This window comes from Pyrus communis, chromosome 6 (assembly GCF_963583255.1).
Source record: "Pyrus communis chromosome 6, drPyrComm1.1, whole genome shotgun sequence".
Taxonomy (NCBI): domain Eukaryota; kingdom Viridiplantae; phylum Streptophyta; class Magnoliopsida; order Rosales; family Rosaceae; genus Pyrus; species Pyrus communis.
In genome coordinates this window covers 2,941,278-2,956,121 of record NC_084808.1, presented here as the reverse complement: position 1 = coordinate 2,956,121, position 14,844 = coordinate 2,941,278, and the positions used below count along the sequence as shown (strand labels likewise).

At 40.4% G+C, this 14,844-nt stretch overlaps 1 protein-coding gene across 1 annotated transcript; it reads right to left on the bottom strand.

Moving 5' to 3' along the window:
* Positions 1-3,059: 3,059 nt before the first annotated feature.
* LOC137737374 (uncharacterized) lies at positions 3,060-4,886 on the bottom strand. Its single transcript, XM_068476828.1, has one exon. The coding sequence runs from the start codon at positions 4,884-4,886 to the stop codon at positions 3,060-3,062; it is 1,827 nt and encodes a 608-aa protein (XP_068332929.1).
* Positions 4,887-14,844: the final 9,958 nt, after the last annotated feature.

Genomic DNA, 14,844 nt, shown 5'->3' with positions numbered 1-14,844 from the left:
TTCTTCTAGGTGAGGCTTGAATATGTACACTTGTGTGGATTGTTCCGGAATGCCCTAGATTATCTTGAATGCTCCGCCATGTTCTTGATTTTTCCGGGACGTTCCAGAAGCTTCTATGAAGACAAGGCTTTATGGGCTTAGATATATGATGTCTTGGGCATTTTCTTTGTTTGTAACCTATGGCCCGTGACATCCTCCCCCACTTAAGCCGTCGACGTCCTCGTCGACTCTTGCCTCTCGAATGCATTAATCAGGTCCTTATATTGCCATAAGGACGTCTCCTTCTCCCATGTTGCTTCGGAGTATGGTAGCCCTTTCCATTTGACAAAGTACTCCACATGCTTTGGTTGTCTTGGTCGCACCACGACACGCTTGGCTTCGATGCTCTCCACTTCTTTGTCAAATGCCTCCGTCATCAAAGGGGGTGCTCGATGAGACTCACCTCGGCTTGGTTCCTCATTGTCTGCATGATAAGGCTTCAAGTTGCTCACATGGAACACCGGGTGGAACTTGAGACGGGGTGGGAGTTCCACGACATAAGCGGCTTTGCCCACCTTCTTGATGATAGGGAATGGTCCCTCATATTTCCGCAACAAGCTCTTGTGCAAGCCACGAGTACTCTTGTGCTGAGACGCATTAAGCTTCACAAAGACTTGGTCGCCGGTTTGGAACTCCACATTCCTTCGCTTACGATCCGCCCATTTCTTCATCTTCTTTGAAGCCTTCTCCAAATGAGCTCGAGCAAGTTCGTGGGCTAATTGCCACTCCTTAGCAGTTTTGAAAGCGGCTGGACTATTCCCCGTGTAGCCAGTCACGACCGTGTTCGGGGTCAAGGGTTGTTGCCCTATAGCCAACTCAAACGGACTTTTCCCCGTCGACTCCGAACGTTGCAAGTTATAAGAGAATTGGGCAACATCAAGTAACTTAGCCCAATCTCGTTGATTGGCACTAACATAGTGCCGCAAATAAGTCTCTAACAATGCATTAACCCGCTCCGTTTGTCCATCGGTTTGGGGATGAAAAGCGGTGGAAAAGTCTAACTTTGAGCCAAGTAGCTTGAAGAGCTCCTTCCAAAATCTACCCGTGAAGCGAGCATCTCGATCGCTGACTATGCTCCTCGGAACACCCCAATACTTCACCACGTGTTTTAGGAACAAGCGTGCAGCTACTTCGGCTGTGCACTCCACCGGTGCGGGTATGAATGTGGCATACTTGGTGAATCTATCGACCACGACGAAGATAGATCCACATCCATCAGACTTGGGCAGATGTGTGATGAAATCCATGGTTAAACACTCCCATGGTCTTGATGGGGTGGGAAGCGGTTCCAACAGTCCTCCCGGTTGCCTTTGTTCCACTTTGTCTTGTTGGCACACAAGACAAGTCTTCACGTAGGAATCTACATCATCCCGCATTTGGGGCCAATAATAAGCATCACTCACCAAGGCCAACGTGCGGTGAGTGCCAGGATGTCCTGCCCACATTGAGTCATGGCACTCCTTCAGGATTTCTCTCCTTAAGCTTCCCCACTTTGGGACGTAGACCCGTTTGCCCTTGGTGTATAGCAAGCCGTCTTCAAGCCAAAACCTTCTTGTCTTCCCCTCCTTGGCAAACTCCACAATGTTCTTGGCTTGGACGTCATGCGATAAACCTTCTCGGACACGGCCCAAGAGATGGCTTTGCGGCTTGAGTACCGTAGCCATTAACTCTACTCGTCTACTTAGAGCATCGGCCACCACGTTCTCCTTCCCTTGCTTGTACTCTAGCTTGTAATCAAACTCCGCTAAGAACTCTTGCCACCTTGCTTGCTTGGGTGTGAGCTTTTGTTGGGTTTGAAAGTAGCTAGTGGCAACGTTGTCCGTCTTGATGATGAAGGAAGTACCAAGCAAGTAATGCCTCCAAACTCTAAGGCAATGGACGATGGCGGTCATCTCCTTTTCATGGGTCGTGTACCTCTTCTCGGCATTGTTTAGCTTGCGACTTTCATAGGCTATCGGATGTCCCTCTTGCATCAACACTCCACCTATGGCAAAGTCGGAAGCATCAGTGTGCAACTCGAATGGCTTACTAAGGTCGGGCAACCTTAGTACAGGCTCCTCCATTAGGGCCTTCTTCAACCTCTCAAAGGCCTCTTGACACCTGTCTGTCCATTCCCATGTCTTGTTCTTCTTAAGAAGGTCTGTTAAGGGTGCCGCTATAGCTGAGTACCCTTTAATGAATCTCCGATAGTAGTTGGCTAGCCCCAGAAAGGATCGTAGTGTTGGTACCTTGGTCGGCGGTTCCCACTCTTGAATGGCCTTGATCTTGCCCTTTTCCATCATAAGTTTCCCCTCCTTTATCTTGTGGCCAAGAAATTCTACTTCTTGTGTGGCGAAGGAGCATTTCTCCTTCTTGACATAGAGTTCATGTTCCCCAAGGGTCTTGAACACTATGCGCAAGTGCTTGACGTGCTCCTCCAATGTCTTGCTATAGATAACAATATCATCAATGTAAACCACGACAAACTTGTCAAGATAAGGATGGAATACCTTGTTCATTAATGTGCAGAATGTTGCAGGGGCATTGGTCAGACCAAATGGCATGACTTTATACTCGAACGATCCATATCTGGTCACCATCGCCGTCTTTGATTCGTCTCCAGGGGCTATCCTCACTTGGTAGTATCCCGATCGAAGATCTAACTTTGTGAAGTACCTTGCTTCACCAAGTTGATCGAATAAGTCGGCGATCAACGGAAGTGGGTACTTGTTCTTGATGGTAATCTTGTTCAATGCTCGATAGTCGATGCACAGCCTTAGGCTACCTTCTTTCTTGCGTTGGAACAAGACAGGCGCACCATATGGGGACTTGGAGGGTTGGATGTAGCCAGCATCAAGTAGCTCGTTGAGTTGCTTCCTCAATTCCTCCAACTCAGGTGGCGACATCCTATAAGGTGATTTGGAGGGAGGCTTAGCACCAGGCTCCAACTCAATCGCATGGTCGACCTCTCTCCTTGGTGGCAACTTCTTTGGCAGTTCCTTAGGCATCACGTCCGCGAACTCCATAAGGACTGCTTCCACTTATTTCGGCAAAGGCCCGTACTTCTCCTCCCCTTCATTCAACATTAGGGTTGCAAGAAATGTGGGCTCGCCTTTCTTCCAGGACTTGGCAAATTGAATTGCCGACAAGTGCTGGGTACACTTCTTGGCTTGCCTCTCCAATGGCACCAGGCAAGGTTGTCTTCCTTCGTCTAGGATACAGAAAATATTGTAGAAGGGAATGGGAAAGGCTCGTACCTTGTCCATGAACTCTAGCCCAATGACTACGCCATAGTCGTCCATCTTGACAATGGTGAAGTCGATTTTTCCCTTCCATGCGCCAATGTCTACTTGTACATTGCGCGCAATCCCGACGATGGGGGTGGCAGCGGAATTCACCGTCTTCACGCTACCGGGCTCCTTTGTGACTCGGAGGCCAAGCCTTATAGCTTCCTCCGACGTCATGAAGTTGTGGGTTGCTCCCGTGTCCACCAACACACGCGTCGTCTTGTCACCAGTCTTGACGTCGACGAACAATGATCCTCCCTCAACTTGAGCCTTAGGTTGTGGAAGGGTTGTTTGGATGGCATTCAGCAGACGGATGCATCCCATCCTTGCATCGTTACTCTCCTCGACCTTGTCCTCCTTGAAAGCTATGGCCTTAAGGGCGTTCTTTTGTGGGCAATCTCGCATCATGTGAGGGCCGTTGCATAAGTAACAAGAGGGTTGCCAAGACTTACCCTTGCCTTTGTCATGCTTATCGGCTTTCTTCTCCTTCGGTTTGCTTGTCTCAGCCCCTTTGCTTGTCTCAGCCTTATCCTTTGGCTTATGTGCTCCCCCACTTTTCTCATGGTTACCCCTCTTCCCCGTGGACTTGGAATCACCTTGGTGGCTTGATCTAAACTCGATCAAGGATTCGGCGGCGGCAATGGCATCAGACAATGTTTGCACGTGCCTCCTTTGTAGTTCGAGTTTTGCCCAATTTTGCAATCCACTCATGAAGTACATGAGCTTGTCTTCCTCTAACATGTTGGGCACCTCGAATAACAAACTTACGAAGGTGTTGACATAGTCTTTGACACTCCCCGTTTGCTTGAGCCACCTTAGTTTCTCCTTGGCTTCGTACTTGGCATTTTGGGGATAGAAGTGCAACATAAGATCTTTCTTAAATTCATCCCAAGTGGTGAGGGAGAACGTACCTTGCTCAATCTCCATGCTCCGACGACGCCACCACATAAGGGCATTGTCAGCTAAGAACATGGTTGCCGTTGCGATTTTGGACTCGTCATCTTCAAGCTTCAGGTACTTGAAGTATCGCTCCACGTTCCACACGAATGTGTCGAGCTCCTTTGCTTCCCTTTTCCCATTATAGGATTTGGGTTTAAAGGAGTCGATTACCTTGGAGTCCAACGCCTTGATTTCCCTCGGCCCTTGCACGAATTGCTTCACGACTGCTTCTTTACAAAACGCCACATCTCCCTTAAGTTCTTTTGTGTCTTTTATCTCCTCTTGAAGCGCCACAAGCCTTGCCTCCATGTTGTCAAGGTGAACCTGGACTTCCCTCCGAATCTTGTCTGCCACGGTATTGAGGGCGCCAAGGAGCTCATCTCGTAGCCCTTCCACCAAGCCACGTAGTTCATCCTTACCATCTTCCACCATGGTTTGGATTTCCTCCTTGTCGACAACGTCCTCATCAAGTCGAGTATCGAACTCAAGTATGGTTCGTTCCACCTTCTCGAGTCGCTCCTCCATGGTCTCCATCGATGCTTGCAAGTCCTTTAACTTTGGCTTGCTCTTGGCAACATCTTGGACCTCGGCAGTACGCTCCCTTGGATCGGAGACTCCGGACACCATCTCTCCACTTGCCATATCCTACTTTCTTTCAAGTGATTCACGAGCTTGGCTCTGATACCAGCTGTCACGGGATGACTCTTTAAGCCTTCCGCCCGTGCGGCACTTAGACTTGAAACCTCGATGAACAAGCTAAGTAAGCCTTTGAAGCCTCGCTTCCCCGGATTGAATCACAAAGAAAGCTAAGATAGCTTGGAGAATGCTAAGATCACTTAGAAGATGGGAGAAAGGAAGCTTTGTATTGAAACTTAGGAGAGCTTTACAATTGCTTACAATTCTTGGATGCTTGGCCAAAAGGCCTTGCCTCCTATTTATAGGCCTAAGTAACCTCCTCAATGGAGGGTTCTAGAATTCCCTACTTACATCCAAAAATATCTAGAATAGTTCTAGATACAACTTGCCTAATCTAGATTCTTCTAGGTGAGGCTTGAATATGTACACTTGTGTGGATTGTTCCGGAATGCCCTAGATTATCTTGAATGCTCCGCCATGTTCTTGATTTTTCCGGGACGTTCCAGAAGCTTCTATGAAGACAAGGCTTTATGGGCTTAGATATATGATGTCTTGGGCATTTTCTTTGTTTGTAACCTATGGCCCGTGACACTAGTACTACTTGGATATATATACACACACACACACCACCTTATTAATATTTATGTATATATAGTTATATATGTATAGACACACACACTTGCACAGAATTATGGAGTTATATACATGTACGATTTGATCAATGTGCAAAAAACAGGTCCCAATTTCAGCACGTTGTCCATACCACTTTCACACAGCGTTTTGGATGGGTTTATTCGGTACCATATGATGAGTCCATATTATACTATATATTTTACTCTAATCTTAGTTATAACTAGAAAAATTACCCGCGCTTCGCCACAGGTTTTGGAACTATTATCCACAACAGGCATGAATAATTTGCATAGAAAGGTGCACTATAAAGTATTAGTCAGCTCATGCAATACATAAAAATTTTCAAGCTATTATCCACAACAGGATGAATAAAGTGCACAAAAAAATATTAGTCAGCTCATGCATAACATACAAATTTTCAAGCTTTGAATTGCCTTGTTCGCAAGTCAGTATTCTGTTCTGTTTACAACCATTGAACTTATTATGTGAACCCAAAGTGGAAAAGCCAGGAAGACATTCACAAACCCAAATCAAACTCACCAAATCTGACATTAAAGAATAAATTATATAAAGTGACATATTGAAAGAAACTCAAAAGAGATTAGAAAGATAAAGAGATTGCACCGGAGGAAGTGGGGAACCGAGGAGAGACGCAGGTGTAGAGGTCAATGGAGAAAGCAACTGCCAAGAAACCCAAGCTAAAGAAGCCCTCTTTGATGCGACGGAACAACATGCTAGGCAATACAGAAAACAAATGGAACAAAACTTTAAAATATTAGATACATTAAAATTCCCTATTAGATGCAAATGGAACAAAACTTTAACCAAACAAAAGGAATAAGCAATTATTAAAATATTAGATACATTAGATGAAACAATTTAATAAAACTCCAGGAATTATTTGTTAAGACACATGAAATTCCCTATTTAAGATTCTAGATAGAATGGAAAAAACGTAATTGAACTAACGATTAAGAATTGAAGTTACTTTTGTTAACATAATAACATTTATTTGCAGGGGATTGATATCGTTTATATTTTATTGCATCAATGTATATAGGGCTTGTCACTTTATAATGAGTTACACTACAGTCTATATATTTTGGTGAGAGATACAAATAAGGATAGCTTGGTACGAAAACACAATACGACATCTTTTAACATAAAAAATTAAAAGCAAAAACAAAAATGGCAAAGATAAAAATCAAAATCCAATTAAATAATCAAAGAAAACAATAGAAATATCCATCAAGAATTTCAAAAAAATCAATTAAAAAAGGGGAATTATACCAAATCCTTGGATGAAGGCACAAATATAGCCCCGAAATCCTAGAAGTAGATGACTCCTTTTACCCCAAAAGCTCATAAGTGAAGAAGAAGACGACGACCCAGTTATTCATTGGTAGTGATTTGCAGCTGACCCAGTTAGAAGACGATATGTGCCTCTCAATTGCTTCCCACCAATCCGACTCTTCAACTTCAAATGGGGAAATAACAAATCAATTTGGTTCAATCAAGTGAAATCACATTGTTCTGGAAATGATAAAAGTCATCCATGTAAGAGATATTCACATATTCCCTTCATACCCACAATGGACTTTTTTGCACAACGACAAATTATTTAAGCATTTTTAAGCAAATCCAGAATGACACATCTTTCTCTAACAATGAACGCAATTGCATTGTCTCTCTTTCTAGAAAATATAAAATGTTTCAAATTCATGCACACAAAGAGAGTACTTTAAAAATTTTTTATTTAACATGAGACGTGGATAATATTATTTATCCAAAAAACTATGTACAATTTTCTTTGTTAAGTTCTTCGATTTAAAAATCTCAATTTCACAAACATGGCAGAATTTTAATGATCTACAATATACAGAAAAACAGTATTATCCAGCATAGAATAGAGCAGAAGAAACTATAAAAAAAATATCTACCATTACATCTTAGGTATATTTATGAAACACAGATTTGATGAGTGTGTAAGTAAATCTTTTAGGGTTGTCAATTGGCTAAAAAATATATTGGAAAATAATCAAAAGAAAACACTTTTAGTTGGTTATAAATATTTACCAAGGTCTGTTCAGCAATAAAACTCAGTTCATGTGGAATTGGGGGAAAGAAAAGGTTCAAAACTCTAATCATCCAAATGGAACCTATTATGTTAAAATGGTTCTTGAATAAGGTCAGCAGTGGTATTTGCAAAGAAACAACGATGTTAACTCTCATGTATACGTTCACCGATTAGATTCGATTGAATACCATTTTCTCGGGATGTAGAGCTCAGTGATGATTGACACCTCGTTTTGCATCTTGTCGATTTAAGATTATAACCTAGAAACCAAAATCAAACAAAAATAGAAACATATATGAGAAATAAAACGAATCGGCAAGGATTTTAAAGATTCGGAATGTAATGAAGAGAGGAAAACATGCTTATATGGCTAACATGATCAAAGCAATTGCAAAAAACAACAAATGGGGAAAATTACAGAACATGGGCATTTCCTAAAACTCCCATCATGTTTTCCATTCCAAATTTTTTTGGGCATACAAAATGAAGCTTATGGAATGAAGAGTAAGATTATTACCTTTGCCAGATCCAAAGTGGTTGCAAAAGCTTGAAAAACCACATGCCAATCCTACCAAAGTCGAATCGACAACCGAAAGGAAACCCATTAAACCCACATTCCAATTCAACCAAAATCCAAACTTCACCTCAAATTAGATCAACAGAAAGAGAAATAGGGGAAAACCCAAATGCAATAGGATAGAAAAACAGGGGAGAGGGAGAGAGGGAGAGAGGGAGAGAGGGAGAGGGAGAGAGAGAAAAAAAGGGAGATTACAATGAGTGAGTGGGCAAAATTTGAAAGCTTCGGTGAACTCGTGGCTCCCCTACGACTCGTTGCATCAATAGGATTAGAAGATTCTGGAAATAACAAAACTACTGAATTGACCATAAATTCAATTAAATAAAATTTTAAGAATTTCGTAAAATCCTGGAACGAATGCTAACAAAAGATGAATAACATATAAATTTATACAACAAAAAAAATGAAAAATATCTCAACAGAACAGATGGGCAATAGTTATAAACTATTGGCCTGGAAATAGTTGACAAACCACAACCCCATGTCCATGATGTCAACACTGTCGATGTCATCACCTGAAAAGGTATGTAATATATGTTTGTTAATTTCTACAACTAAAATAAAAAACCAACATACTTACTCATGTGTTATGTTTTGTGAAAATCCAAATGAAAATGTATTAAAAAATAATAATAATTATACAGTAGCAACTCTTCATAGAATTCTTCTTCTATCTCCTCCACTTTTTGACCATGATGTCTGCTTCCATATATTAGGTAAACAAAACATGAATACATTTAGGATAGAAAATAAACGTTTATTTTAACCCTGCACCAATCAGCTAAATTTCGCAGTAAGCACAACATTTTCATTCCCTACTTAACAGTGAATTAACTATCTACCACTGCCAGATAAATAAGCATTGCTCTTAAAATGATACTTACTAAACTTAACCTTCTTCTTAATTAACACGAAACCGCAGATAATCACCCAAAACGAACTGTTATTCAGTATATAAAGCAAATTACAAACACTTGGAACAAACATTTCAAATTATAAGATCTAATTATGCAATTTCAACTCGATTTTACTCCGACACAATCTAAATTCACACAACTAAACACGAAACGCATCGAATTTGAGGGCTTAAGAGCAGCATTACGTGCAAAAACTGAAATTTCAATCACCTTGGGCGATCAGAAGCAGAAGGAAGAAGGCCGAGCAATCTGGCACACCTAAAGGACCTCAGAATCTTCTCGCCGACCTTTGACAAATCCATCGCACCCCCTTAATAGGGGACCAAAAACGAAACCCCAGAGCTCTCAGTGCCCTCGCTCAAATCGCCATTGAACACAAACGGATTCGCCAAAACACTACCGAAGAGAGACAGATTCAGCTGCATTTCAATTCGAACCATGGAAAATGACTAACCCAATTTTCAATCACTTAAAAGTAGATCGAGTGAGAGAGAAAGTATACTGTCATAATAAAAAAAATCATGCAATCATGATTTTCTATCAGAGCAACCAGGAAGAGAATAAAATCCCCTAAAATCCCCAAGAGCAGAGAAAAAACTCACCCAAATTGAATCAAATGGAGAGAACGAACCATTGATGAGGAAAGTGGCAAACCAAGGAGAGGGGCGACGTATGAGTGAGTTTTGGGCTGTGGGTTTCGGATTTCTCGTTCAGGGGAAATGGGGAGGATTCTAGGGTTTGGGGAAGCAAAGAGCAGAGAGAAATAAGGAGGAGCCCTCCGGATACCCAAAAAAGGAAACGATCTCTAGGGTTTGATGGGGTATTCAGGCTGTCGGACTTGCTGGGGAATGTTTTTTTTTCGAAGCTATGGCTGCAAAATGGAGGCGCGGCTAGGGTTTTTTTTTTCTTTCATTCATTTGCAAAAAGGTGCGAGAGAGCAGAGAGTTCTCGAGGGGTAGGAAGCTTCCACAGCTGCAAGGGTTGGAGAAGATGAAACAATGGCACAAACGTAATTAACTCAAAATTGACGGCCCACATCCCCTCACCAAATCCCACGCACAGCCATCGATCTCACGAATGCATCCCGATGTAATGGTCAGCCCAACACGTGTATAGCAGGGCACCCAAATCCCACGGACAAAATTACCCTGCTATCTTTTCATAATTACCCTCCAACCCAACCCTCAAAGAGATGGCTTTCTTGCAAATAAGGAGAAATCGAGAGGGATTTTTTTTACTGTAGCCATGAACAGGCCAATTCCCCTCCAACTTTAAAATAGATAATTTATTAGTTATTTTGGTAGAATTTAGATAATTTGTTATATATTTTCAATGTAGGACATTCGATTTCCTTTGGAGCAAAAAATGATCAAAACGATGAATTTTGGAGTGATTCCAATTGAAGGATGTTTTTGTGCCTTTCAAGACGTTTGTATCAAAATTCTAGATTTTTTTACCAGACTGTTTGACTGTGGCGATAAAATTGAGGCATAGCGTGCAACTTTCCCATATTGACGTTTTTAGACGTTTGGAGTATTTTGGAGGTCAAGATGATATATTTTGAGGAAGATTCCTTCTGAGAATTTGTAGGGGACGTCTTCAGCTTTCAAAAGAGACCTTTTGAGACCAAATCGGAGTTGATTTGGTTGGTCAAAAGATGGATTTTCTGATGAAGTCTGAATTCTAGTTCAAATAGGTATCGTTTGGTATGCAGACGGGACGGGACGGGACGGAACAGAATGGGACAGGACGGGACGGGACGGGACAGGACGGAACGGAACGGAGCAGGAGCAAAGATGCCCTCGGATGGAAACAAGGAGGAAGAAGAAGGAGACGGAGAGGTTATAATTTTGTGTTCCACGGATGTGGAACGAGTCGTTCCAGGGGGGTGAGGTGGAACAAAAATTCACCCAAAACTCGTCCCGTGGAACAGCTCGTTCCACCCATTTTAGGCACACCAAACGTGGGACGGAACGCCTTGTCCCACTCTGTTCCGTCCCGTCCCACGTACCAAACGATACCATAGGAAACATTTTATTTTCTGTTTTATCATTTAATTATGTTTCCTAGTTTTCTTCGAAGACCTTTTCAAGGTAGGGTTTTATTTTCTATTAGTATAAATAAGATATTTAGCCATTAGGGTAAAAGGGAGAACGTATGTGGAGAATTTAGCTAGGCTTTGACGCTTTGTATTTTGAAGGTGTTTTCTATCCTTTTTCTATTTCAATAAATTCTTTTTGTTTTATGGTTGTTAGTAGCTAATTTTCGTTTGCTAGGGCGATGCCTTGAGCCTTAGCATGAATATGTAGTTCTTATTTAATTGCTTATGATATTATGCATGCATGCCTTGAATTATTAATCAATGTGCTTTAAACTATCTCTATATATTAATGCTTAGCTACCATTAGGATGTTTAGATAAGTAATTGAATGCAATTCGATCGGAATGCCACTGAGGAATTGAGTATTGCTTCTTGTGGTTGATAGTTGTAATTTCACCTAGGGAGAATGCCACGTCTTAGGGGTTACATGGTTTTTCAAAGGGTTTTTACAAAGCGTAATGAGTAATGCATGCTTATATTTGATTTGAATGTCACAAACGGATTGCATGTTTGATATACATTCTAGCTTGAATGCCACAAGTAGAATATGCATAAGGAAAACCTAACATTCGAAGTTGCATGTGTAATTCATAAGTAATTGGTAAATCTACATAGGATTGTTAAGGGGACGGCGAAACCCTAGGTTTTTACAAATTGGTTTTCAAAACTATTTTCTTTTGTTTTTCTTTACTTTATCAAGTTATTTATTTGTTTTAATTTGAAATTCGTTTGTAATATTCTAGGTCATAAAATCAACTTTTTCCTATTTTTGTTTTTAAATAATTAATTAAGATTTGGTATTTACATAAATTATTCATTCAATCCCTGCGGAAAACGATCTTACTTGAGCCGTTTATACTACAACTACCTTGTTCTCTTGCAAGTATTTTGTGTGTTTTTATCCCTACTTTGGCAGGTGGTAAAATCCCTAAACAATCAGCAATAGTTACTCTTTATCTTAGAGCATGACCTACAAGTATGGAATATCCATTCAACTCTTGAAATTGCAAGTGGTTTATTTGTAGTAAGTAGCCAGTTCTCTAGACCTTTTCTTTTCTTAGAAAAGTTACATTTAGTAAGGATTTTCTTAGGGTTTTCAAAAATTAACAGGCGGTACAAATCATGAGAGGCTAACTAGTCAATCGACAATGCATAGATGGGCGCGTCTCACCTGTTAAACGTAATGCATTTTCTCCGTGTAAGTTGTATCAGTTGTTAAGTAGAGTTGTGTCTCTTGAGAAGAGCTATGTTTAGGAAGAGTTGTATCTCATTAGAAGTCTAGGGTTGTGTCTGCAACTCTTGGAACTAATCCAAGAGTTATGTCTGTTATGAAAAGGTTTAAATGTTTTTATAAATAGCTAATAAGATGGCCTAGTGCTGTAATCAATTTGAAATCAATAAAGCTTCAGTTTTATGTTTAAAACTCTCTTCCATATTCTCTCATATCCATCTTCCTCTAACAAATTTGGTATATCAGAGCCAATCGATCCCTCCGTTGTGTTAATCATGGCATCAAGTTCAAATTCCTCAACCATTGGAAATATTCAAAATTTAATGCCTATTTTCGATGGAGAGAATTATGAATATTGGAGACTACAAATGAAGACCTTGTTCATCTCTCAAGCTCTTGAGGATCTTGTAAAAGATGGTTACGAGGAGCCCAAAAAAACATCGACGGGAAAAGCGACACTGTAATCGCAACAAGAACTTAAAGAAAATAGAAAGATAGATGCCAAGGCTTTATTCCTAATTCAACAGGGAGTAAGCAAAAATCTCTTTCCAAGATTACTTTCTGCAACTACATCAAAGAATGCTTGGGAAATACTCAAAATTAAGTTCCAAGGTTCGCAGAAAGTGATCTCCATCAAACTCCAATCCTTGTGGCGAGAATTTGATAATTTACTAATGAAGGAGAACGATTCCATTCAGGTTTTCTTCACAAAAGTTTATGGAATTGTTAACCCAAATAGAAGTTATGGGGATGCAATTCTAGACAAGAAAATTATAGAAAAAACTCTATGCAGTCTATCGCCGAAGTTCGATCATGTTGTTGCAGCAATAGAGGAGTCAAAGGATCTTGCTGCACTTTCGCTCCATGAACTAATTGGTTCTTTGGAAGCACATGAAAAAAGGATTAATAGGTCTACAGACCAATCCTTGGAGCAAGGCTTTCAATCCAAATTGGATTCGAAGGAGAAAGAAGACAAACAAAAAGGAGAATCTCAAAAGTCTCGAAATAGAAAAAGTAAATTTCATTGGCGGAATAATTACAACGAAGGCAACTATAACAACAACAATCAGCAAGGACGTAGCCATCAAAACAACCAAAATGGTAACTTTGTCCCTGAATGTTATGTTGTAAAAAGACTGGGCACAAAAGTGCAGATTGTCGGTATAAGTGTACCCGGTGCATAATACCCAACCATTCTCAAAGAGATTGCAGATATTAGAAAAATAATGAAGCCAATTTCACAGAAAATAATGATTCTCCAGAGCAACTATTTTATACATGTCTCAGCGCTCGTCAAGAACCACAAGATATATGGTACGTGGATAGCTGATGCAGTAACCACATGACGGGAAACAGACAATGTTTTGTCAAATTTGAAGAAAATGTGAATTCACAAATCAAGCTCGGAGATGGAAAGCTTCACAACGTGAAGTCTACACCTCTTACACCAGAAAGATATGGTGGTTGGCCTTCCTTCCGTTCAGTCTAAGAAAGAAATACGTGAAGGTTGTATTTTTGGAAAATTCCACCGCTTACCATTTTCACAATCAACATGGAAAGCAAGAGCCCCTCTTGAGTTGGTACATTCAGATATATGCGGATCGACTCGGACACCATCTTTAATGGCAAGAAATATTTTCTTCTTTTTGTTGATGACTATAGCAGGATGATGTGGGTTTATTTTCTAGAACAAAAGTCAGAAGCATTCTCTTTTTTCAAGCAATTTAAGGCCTATGGAGAGAAACAAAGTGGATACAATCTGAAGACGTTGAGAACTGATCTCACTTTGCCCAAATTTGATCTCACTTTGCCCCTAAAACTCAATAGTTGCCATTTTTGCTTCCTGAAACTCGATTTCGATCTCACTTTGTCTCCTGAAATGCCAAAATTGTCACTTTACTCCCTAAAACTCAATATTCACTCCATTTGGACTTGTTTCTATGTATTCCGTTAAATAACTGTTAAATTTACTTATGTGGCATAATTAAGGCCACTTACGGCTGGTGAGGCACAAATACAAAGATCATGTATCCAATCAAATGGTGACAAATGTATTGAAAAAAAAAAAAAAATTATCAAACATTGAATAACACATTAAAAAAAAGTGAGAAAAATAGCAAAAACAATTCATGGGTTTCATCTCTCCAACCCCTCTCTCCCCCTCCTCCTTCTCTTTCTCGAATCGTTGCTCCAACATTCATCCCTTCTCCCTCTATCTTCAGCCATTTTATCATTTACTTCCCATTGATTTCGTTATTTCTTATGCTCTTAATGAAGGTGGCTAGTGAAGAGAATAGATGACTCTTTTTGTTCTTTTTAACTATACATTTATTTTAGGATAAATTTGGAATATTACCAATTATAAATATTGAATCGATGAACTTATTTAAAAAAAAAAAAGAAACAAGGGAGTATGAAGCGAATTTTT